General features: G+C 39.2%; 1 protein-coding gene across 1 annotated transcript; it reads right to left on the bottom strand.

Moving 5' to 3' along the window:
* Positions 1 to 2,358: 2,358 nt before the first annotated feature.
* Positions 2,359 to 7,722, bottom strand: LOC140934741 (DBH-like monooxygenase protein 1 homolog). The gene is made up of 6 exons (XM_073384314.1): positions 7,638 to 7,722; positions 6,292 to 6,482; positions 5,522 to 5,671; positions 4,651 to 4,777; positions 2,660 to 2,710; positions 2,359 to 2,381 (listed from the first exon to the last, which is right to left on the bottom strand). The coding sequence occupies exons 1-6, from the start codon at positions 7,720 to 7,722 to the stop codon at positions 2,359 to 2,361; spliced, it is 627 nt and encodes a 208-aa protein (XP_073240415.1).
* Between the last annotated feature and the right edge of the window lie 2,742 nt (positions 7,723 to 10,464).

Below are 10,464 nucleotides of genomic sequence, written 5' to 3'. Positions count from 1 at the left end.
ATTGTCAGTGAACATGTTAAAAATCAAGATTATTTTTCAATAATAATCCTTCTTGTTAGCTCGTGGCCTGAATCATGATGTTTTAGTTCATATCTTTTTAAAATGTTTTGCTATTTGCAGTTCTCAACATATTTTCTAAGATTTTCCAAGTTTTTGTTTGACATAAGCTCATTTCTGTTTTTCTTGAGCATTAGAACTTTCCGGCGTATAGTCAATGTTCAGATCAGATGCAGTGTCGTGTTAAAGCAGGGATTACACAGTGACAAGTCTTTGTCCATCCCTTATACATATATCTTCATCCTCTCTTGATACCGGTTATTTTAAAACTGGATCACTGAAATTTATAATCAGTGGTCAGAGTAGTTATTTGGGGTTGGCCCTACCACTTCAATAGAAAAGTGCTTTAAACGGTGGTTATCGGAAATGATGAAAAATTATTCAAGGTCGTTACGATGAAACATTAAATGACTAACACAAACCATCATGATTGGATAAGAATTAGACGAGTAACTCTTTCATTACAATATTAATTTTAATTTTTCATTTCCCCCGGTTTTGACTGTAGACAAAATTATTTTCTTTTAAAATTCAGTGACAATATATGCCGAGTTAACAATGTCAACAATTCGCTTTTTATAATATTGGAAGAATAAGGTAAATCTTGATCAGCTATAACATATTCTTACAATTAAATTAACCGAAATGAATATTTGCTGGGCTACATTACCTGTTGGTTGAAGCGTAGAAACAATTGACGAAGAAGGCACCGTCATGGCACTGGTGGTAGTAGTTATCCCTGAAGAAAAAGCAATTTTCCCTGAGTTTTAGCCAAATTAAGTCCTCAAAAAAGCCGGTTATTGTTAGTATTTAACTGCCAAAGTTGGCCCCAATTTTGGGGCTAAAAACAAATCTTTTGAGTTTAAAGTGTTGTCGCAGCTAAAATGAGGGAAAAAAAATTCGACCACGGTTAATAACTCTTTCAACCCGACACGAATGAACGGTCATTTTTCATGCGCGACCGATTGTAAGAATTTCCGTCCTGATCATCAACTATCTTTGCTGTGAATCAGAATTGTGATGCTCCCGCTAACGACTACGTCTAACAGTAAAACGAGAATGATGATGATAATAATAATAATAATAGTAATAATAATAATAATAATAATAATAATAATAATAATAATAATAATAAAGATCATGATATAGAGATTACAGACAAATGGTACGAACACGAACCAGAGACCGTGACACACAATAAAGATAACAACATCACCATCATGTGGGACATGCCAGTCAATACTGATAGAACTATAACAGCGAACAGACCAGATATCATCGTTAAAGATTCAGTGAATTCCACCTGCAAACTTATTGATATGACTGTTCCATCAGATAGAAACATCGCACTGAAGGAAACTGAAAAAAAATGCAAGTACAAAGACCTAGAACTAGAAATACAGAGAATGTGGCATATGAAAACCGTAGTGATCCCTGTGGTTGTAGGTGCGCTTGGTACAGCGAAGAAGGGTAAGGTAGAAAACATCAAGAAAGTATCAGAGAGAGCTACTATGACAGAGATTCAAAAGATCTGCATGCTGGGATCTGCACGAATCCTCAGAAAGGTGCTCAGTGTATGAACAGAATGATTGACTTGAGTGACTGACGCTCTAGGTGCATGGTTTGCGCCCGGCTGATGCACAAAAAGAACACCAGCAAAGACTGTGATAATAGAGACAATAAGAATAATAATAATTATAAGTAATGTTCTACCTGACAATTGTTTTCATCACCAAAAGAGGGATATGATGTCATAATTTACGTGATCAGAGCATTTTGAATATTTTAGTTCGTTTTTAAAGTACATTTTTCGCCATAAATCCGCAAATTTTTGTTATAATAACAATAACAACAATTATAACGATTAAGATAATGATAACATTTTCAAAACAGAAGCAAACGAAAACTGAGCCAGAAGTTTAAAAGTTGCGTAAATCGACCGATATTGCAAATTAAAATCGAAGAGGACATCTACTTTTGAGACTTTTGTAAAATCCTTTTTCAACTTAACTGTTTGTTTGTCGAAATAAATGTTCAACGTTGGTAATAAAGGAGAAATTTCACAGCTAAAAGAATGTATTTGGCGGCCATATTGTTTTTCTTCATTCTGGGGAGAGATATCATCATTCATGTAGCAGTTCTTAAACCTACCCTAACCTAATAAAAACAATGGTAATAATCATAAACAATGTTGTGTTAATGTTTTCCCCGACCGATGAAAAGACACCTTACGAGCAGGGAAAGAATCGTACTGTCATAATGTTCAGTCGGTAGCCGCAAGATCGATAGTTCATAAATTTCTTAAACGTTCCCCGGCATGGACCCTGAAAGAGTATCAATGGGTTTATTGTGAGATCAATCAGTTAAAGATTTAAAGATTTAAAGATTTAAGTCATCCTTGAAAACTGTCAATCACCATATAGAGAAGGAATGTATACCTCTTTTAAACAACAAATTGGAAACGCCTACTGAGGTGGTCCTGTGGATCGGGGTGCCCAGTTTTAATCCTAACGTATTCGGAGGGTTCGGGTTCGAATCCCCTTGACGCAAATTTTTCGTGACCTTACTTTTTTTGCTTTTTCTGTTTTACTCTCTTTTTTACCTGTGTAGCGCATATAGCTAGTAACATAATGTGGTAAATTGAAAGCAAAATCTACAGGAATATAAAAAATGCCATATGTATCATAGCGTATCTACCGGTATTTATGTATCAGTCAATTCCAGCTGCGCCCAGCCCCCTCCCCCCCCCTCCCGGGCTACTGCAGGGCATTTGCCCGCCTTTCAGTCCCGGGGTGGGGTATTTACAAATTTTGCGCTGCCCGGGGGCCGGGCATTTGCCAACCCCGGGGCTATTCCCGAACTTTTGAAACGCACGCGGTTTCCTATCAGAATATAACTACACAGAGGATATTACTGAAAAAAAGATTGTTAAAAAAAGGAGGTTTAACTCTCACGTTGTTATTTGTTATCTCTAACATCAAAATACTAAAATTTTCTTTTTTAGGATGTTTTACAAAGCATAAGCAGTATTAGAGGTCCCATAAGTTGCTAAAAATTTAATCAAGTTGCCCCCAAAATCAAACGCTTCTCCAAATATCAAAAGTTGTCAGAAAGTCGCCGAGCAACTTGTGGTTGAGGCTATTTGTGCCACACTTTAATGCAGAATGAACAAGTATTCGGACCTTAGCGGAAGTGATAAAGTAGGAGCAATGACTGGAACCCACTCAGACGGAAGTAAAGAATTCAAGGGTGAGGACTGGGACGTACACCAAAACCTCTTGGCCAAACACTACGGCACGATATTCGATGTGTGTGAAGGACTTGTTGCTGATCCGGGCCGTTGCTGCTCATACTATATCGGATAGCGCTACGAGTCGACACGAAAAGCTATCAGGTATAGTGCAGGTATGGCCTAAGTGGGTGCACCTAAAGGTCTTTCATTGGGAAAGAAACTAGGCAGGGCTGCAATGGCGGCCAGGATAACAGAATAAACATGACACGTCAAAGCATGGCCTAAGTGGGTGCACCTAAAGGTCTTTCATGGGGAAAGAAACTAGGCAGGACTGCAATGGCGGCCAGGATAACAGAATAAACATGACACGTGAAAGCATGGCCTAAGTGGGTGCACATAAAGGTCTTTCATTGGGAAAGAAACTAGGCAGGGCTGCAATGGCGGCCAGGATAACAGAATAAACATGACACGTGAAAGCATGGCCTAAGTGGGTGCACCTAAAGGTCTTTCATGGGGAAAGAAACTAGGCAGGGCTGCAATGGCGGCCAGGATAACAGAATAAACATGACACGTGAAAGCATGGCCTAAGTGGGTGCACCTAAAGGTCTTTCATGGGGAAAGAAACTAGGCAGGGCTGCAATGGCGGCCAGGATAACAGAATAAACATGACACGTGAAAGCATGGCCTAAGTGGGTGCACCTAAAGGTCTTTCATGGGGAAAGAAACTAGGCAGGGCTGCAATGGCGGCCAGGATAACAGAATAAGCATGACACGTGAAAGCATGGCCTAAGTGCACCTAAAGGTCTTTCATGGGAAAGAAACTAGGCAGGGCTGCAATGGCGGCCAGGATAACAGAATAAACATGACACGTGAAAGCATGGCCTAAGTGGGTGCACCTAAAGGTCTTTCATTGGGAAAGAAACTAGGCAGGGCTGCAATGGCGGCCAGGATAACAGAATAAACATGACACGTCAAAGCATGGCCTAAGTGCACCTAAAGGTCTTTCATGGGGAAACAAACTAGACAGGACTGCAATGGCGGCCAGGATAACAGAATTTAGTAAAATCCAACTCGTGGTCTATTATCAACGCTGCGTTCTCATTGGTTGAGCTACTACTAGGCTATGTGTTATAGCCCACTAGTAGCGAAGAGAGCCGCCTTTGAAAACCAAAACAATGGCGTCTGATACGCGTTTTGCTAGCTAGAGTTGTTTGTCTAGATATTTTTGACCAACTAGTTGGATTTTACTAAAACAATTATTCTTCTCGCCCTCATGGCCTCAGAGTCAGAGCCCATTCGGGCTCGAGGAATAATTGTTAAAAACATGACACGTGACTTAAGCACACTTGTTGCACCTGTACCTCCAACTGGTCCTGGAACCAGAGTGTACTTGTTTGGCAGAATTCCCCGGGCGGTGTGCCTAGAAATATCTGCATCTCCATCCATAGCGCTGTGCATGGCCCACGCAATCTTGACTTCAGTACCAGGCTACGTAAAGAAATATGTAAAGAATTTCATTAGTTTGCTATTTTAATGTAGTTTTCTACCTTCTGAAACGGCAGCAAGTTCCTAAGACGCGGCGGTTTATATGGAGAAAACTTGTCCAGAATAGAAAGATCACTTGCCTACCCGAGCTAGTATCCTGGGTGAACCCACATTACCTTAAAGAACTTGGCGAACCGTTAACGAGAATGAAAGAGTTGGCTCAGCTAGTAGGCTGACACTCATATCCAGGTTACATATTTCGATGGTAGGGTCATCCTCCTAGCCTGGCCAACTTTGCTTCATATTATCAAGTTGGCTCACCAAGTCGGGTCATCTCGGTCAAGGCGAGGCGAGACTATTAGAGCTACACTAGCGCTGTTGTCAGCACTTGGTTCCCTCAGATAAACGCTCCGCGTTAAAGATGACTCGGCTGGGAAGGTGACCCTCTCTCCCGAGATAACGTTTCTCCATACAATCGAGGACTAAGTTAAACTTGGATCCATATTCTCACCTGGGGCCGTCACAAACAAGCACCCCTTTGCCTTTTGGACCTATGTATCTAATTCCGAGCATCTGTGGATCCACAGGGAAATTGGCTGTACACAATATTCACGAGCTTAGTGTAAATATACATATTTTGCCCTGTATATTCCTCTCTTCGTTAACAGGGACACCAGACATTAGGTCAGTGTCGCACCACCCTGCTCCCCGCCCGTAGAGCTGTGTTTAGGGATGTTAAGAATTTACCTTAAACTGAACATCGTTGGCAGTGTCGTTTGTCTCAGGATCTCTCTCAAATACCACCGTTGTATATCCCCCAGCCTCTGTCGCCGTTATAAGAACAAAGTTATTTGCACTATCCTTTGATGGTTTTCCCGTTGAGGTGCTCCAGTAATCCTGCGGGTAAAGAAACAAAGGTCAATCACCTTCAAAGCGAAGACCGTCACTTTTTTGGTTATTATAATGTTAAATTACAATTTCGTGCTCTGTGCAAATATCCGAGATCTGATTGACTCAATGAAGAAGTACTTGAATGGCCTTTTACGCACGATTTCCCCTCAGTGAACATTCGAACACTATCTATGAACGCCTCAGTGTCTGTATTTCCATTTATTTTCGCCATTTTCATTGGATAGTTCACCTTCCTAATCAAACCTTTATTTTTTGTTCTGAGATCTTGTCTTAAAAACAAAGATTTCATTTTTTTATGTCATAGAATATTTTTAAGATTCTGTACATCGCGTATCTGTGGCGGACCAAGAGGGCTAAGTTAGTTGGCGGTAGAATTGCTGCTGCTGCAGACACAAAATATGCGACATCTACATCATTATCGGCGAATGCGAACATGATATCACAGTTATTATCGTCGCCATGGTGATCTCACTGTCGTACAACCCATTAGTAATAGGCATTTGCTCAGCCGTTAACGTGAATTTGGGAAAGCTATTCAATGAAATGGCCCATCTGACGTCAGTGAGATGCAGTTCTTTATACTGAATGAAATCCATCCATCTTACATAGAGATAATTGTTGCCGTTGGAAGAGACCCCGCCTAAGGCAATGTCGTAATCCCTCATGCCGCTACCATCCCCTGTTGTAAAGGCGACTGCACACCAACCAGTGGTTTTGCATTTCATTGTGAACATCAGCTTTTTGTCGGTGTATATCCAAGTCAGCATAAAATTATCTCCGGCACTGACGGTTGTTCCTTAACAAAGAAATAAAGGTGAAAAAAAAAAAAAACATAATAGAAACATTTTTCTTCACCAAAATGCTAAAATAACGTACTAATGGTTTGACTTGCACGACATTAACTCTAACAGCCTGTTTTAGGCTCTCACGTAGTTTCGACAATCGACAAGAAACATATTTAGCAATTATTGGATGAGGTAGCCTGATAAAACACACGGTTTTCCTCGCTCCTCGCCGCTGAGGGACGTTTCCTTGGGAGGGACATCTGCGACTCAGCGACAGAAATTCCATGCTGATGACGTAAAATCTGTTCAGAACATACAGATAATAGTATAGTTCGCCGTGAAAAATGTTCTACCATTACTAGCTTCGCCATCACTTACATCGAAAACAACTCAAACTCGTCCCCAGGTTTTATAACCTGCAACTTTGCTTCACTTTTGACGTCATTCTTTCAATAGGGCAAAACTCTTCCAAATTTGGTCAACAGTAGCTGGTTTTGATGAATTATGCGTGTGATTTTAGCCAATCAGAAACAGAGAAATATTTTGAATGAATAATTAAAAGTTTTATTTAGTACGCTCGAGCGTTGCCCGAGACAAAATCAACTTCAGTATCAATATGTCCAGATCACAAGATGAACAATTTTTGCTTTTATTTTTTTTTAATTGTCCAGTGGTCAAAAGTAATTAGAAGAATGAAATAAATCTTCGTTTGGTCATTTATAGCTTTTTCTGACAAATTACAGTGGAAACTTGATATAACGAACCTCTATGTAACGAAGTCCTCTTTATTATAGCGAACGATTTTCTTTACCCCAGTAATAGTAAAATATATAAAAATGAACCTCGATATAACGAAACCTCGTTATCGCGAACAAATTTTGCCAGTTCCTTGGCCCTTCGTTATATCAAGGTTCCGCTGTAATTACGGGAAGTAATCAAATTAATTAGAATCCGGGACTATATTATTTATACGATTTTCTTTACTCCAGTAATAGTAAAATATATGAAAATCAACCTCGATATAACAAAACCTTGTTATAGCGAACAAACTTCCAACCGTCCCATGGCCCTTCGTTATATTGAGGTTCCACCGCCAGTAATTGCGGAAAGTAATCAAGTTAATTAGAATCCGGAACTATATTATTTATATGGATATCTGTCATTACCTGTTGGTTGAGGCGTAGAAACAACAGATGTGGATGGCATCATCATGGTAGTAGTGGTAGGTGTCATCGCTGCAGCCATGGCCATAGCGATTAGGTTTTGCTTATTTGGTGATCTTCCCGTGTTAGTATGGAATGGGCTCAAATTTGCCGACGCTGAATTGGCATCCGTAGTTGAGTGCATAGCCCAGACAATATAGACTTCAGTATTGATCTGATTTCCAAAGGTAGACAAAAAAAGTAACTATGTAAAAGCCGGCAGTAACTTGTAACTGAAAATTATCAATTTACAACTTTTATGTACTGAAGGGACATTTTAAGTTGTTTTCTTAATTTCTGTACGCCTTATCTATATTCCAGTTGTTTATTAATGAAAACAGTAACGGTAACCTAACCCCAAAATGCCCCAAACAGATAAATTTCATGGCTTTATAACTGAAGTTGAGAAAACATTCTATTTTTGTGATTGATTCCTGTTTAAAAGACAGTGTATTTACAGCAGTTAAAAGGGGTGAAAGTTCTAAAGAAGGTATGTTAAAGGGATACCATTCGTCAATAGAAGGTACATGAAAGGAGTACCTTTTTCGCGAAAAATAGTATCATATAAAATAAAGCTTTAGACACAAATGATTCTTTTTTTACTTCATGTTAACTTAAGTTACGCACTCAATATAATTAAGATTGATTGACATGCTTTGCCTCAAACAAAGCTCAAGAAAGCACAAGTTCGCAAAGTCGGTTTTAAGGATGGTTTTTAAGTCACTTGAAACTTTTTTTCTTAAATCGTTTCAACTTTCCGACTTCAATAAGATGCAAAGTAAAAGAACTTGAAATTTTTCTTAGGCCTAATCACACACGTATCTTTGGTTAAGTAAAACTTAGCAGCTCATAAGTTTTACTTAACCGCCTAGTGTAAAGACTAGCTACAGAGTTCACTCACACATGTTACTGGACTATTTGTTGTACAACCTTACCGTAAACTGAACATCTATGTTTGATTCTCCTGTTGTCAAATTTCTTTCAAATTTAACGCTGGTATATCCACCCATCTCCGTGGCTTCAACTAGCTCAAAGTTGTTAACAGCATCTTTTGGTGGTGATGACGTGCTGGTGCTCCAGTAATCCTGTACGTGACATATACAGTCAGTTTGGGTTATTTTGGTGTAAGTTGTAATTGGAAGTAAAGTTTAGCGGTGTCTATGTCATATTAAGACACTAAATAAATATAATTTTTTGTTTTTTCCTTTACGAATTATTAATGACTCTGGATATCACAAAAAGCTCATCCAATAATTCTTTATCATTGTATGGAAAGACATAAACAAGGAAATTTCTATGCAGTAACAAGTTCAGTAAACAGACTAGTGTGGGAAGTGATGCCTCTCCTCCTTCGTTTCAGTACAAAAGTAAAATAGTTTTTAGTTTAATTTTAGAATTCGTCCCACCTTATGTATTTCTCTTATAATTAAATCCTAATTATGATAATAATAATAATAAACAACTATTATTGTTATTGTTATTGTTGTTATTATTGTTGTTGTTGTCGATTAGAATTCTTGTTATTGGGTTTACTTGTCCTCCGACCATCTATTTCAAGTTTATTACATGTTTATTACGACAGCTTATTTTATAACAAAGTACGATAGCTTTTTTATTACAAAGTGCGACATGTATCTATTCATCTAAGCATTCTTTCTCTAGCAGCCAGGTAAACGATCAATTAACTTAAAGTTTACTTCACTACCGAAAAGAACAGCCAGTCACATTATACAAACTTACCTCAAGATAAGATGTGTTATTAGCAGAGACCCCGCCGGCAGCGATATCGTAGTTTACCATACCTCTACCGCCAGGATTTTCTGTAAAACCCACTGCACACCAGCCGGTTGCTTTACAAGTCATGTTGAAGAGCAGCTTGTTGTTGCTATAGGTCCAATGCAACATGAAATTGCCGTTACCAGCACTAAACATAGCGTAATTCAATACATCAACTACATGGAAAAAAAAGAAAATAAGATAAGCATAAAAATGCGTAGTTCTTGAGGATCGCCACCGAAACAACCCTCGCTTCGGATGCCGAGAATTCCCTGAACGAATAAGCTGATTAAGCCGCATGGGAATATTTGACAATAGATTTACTAGAGCGCGGTCGAATTGTAAAAAAGAAGAAAAAAATCTGTGCAGAGATTTTGGTCTCAGTTCAAAAGCCGGCATGGCCTGAGTGGGTGCACCTAAAGGTCTTTCGTGGGGAAACAAACTAGGCAGGGCTGCAATGGCGGCCAGGATAACAGAATTTAGTAAAATCCAACTCGTGGTCTATTATCAACGCTGCGTTCTGATTGGTTGAGCTACTACTAGGCTATGTGTTATAGCCCACTAGTAGCGAAGAGAGCCGGCTTTAAAAACCAAAACAATGGCGTCTGAATCGCGTTTTGCTAGCTAGAGTTGTTTGTCTAGATATTTTTGACTAACTAGTTGGATTTTACTAAAATAATTATTCTTCTCGCCCTCATGGCCTCAGAGTCAGAGCCCATTCGGGATCGAGGAATAATTGTTAAAAACATGACACGTGACTCAAGCACACTTGCTGCACCTGTACCTCCAACTGGTCCTGGAATCAGAGTGTACTTGTTTGGCAGAATTCCCCGGGCGGTGTGCCTAGAAATATCTACATCTCCATCCATAGCGCTGTGCATGGCCCACGCAATCTTGACTTCAGTACCAGGCTACATAAAGAAATATGTAAAGAATTTCATTAGTTTGCTATTTTAATGTTATTTTCAACCTTCTGAAACGGCAGCAAGTTCCTAAGACGCGGCGGTTTATATGG

The sequence above is a fragment of the Porites lutea genome, chromosome 4, assembly GCF_958299795.1.
Source record: "Porites lutea chromosome 4, jaPorLute2.1, whole genome shotgun sequence".
In the NCBI taxonomy this organism is placed as follows: Eukaryota; Metazoa; Cnidaria; class Anthozoa; order Scleractinia; family Poritidae; genus Porites; species Porites lutea.
Note: the sequence above shows the minus strand (reverse complement) of the source record. Positions and strands in the feature narration are given on the sequence as shown.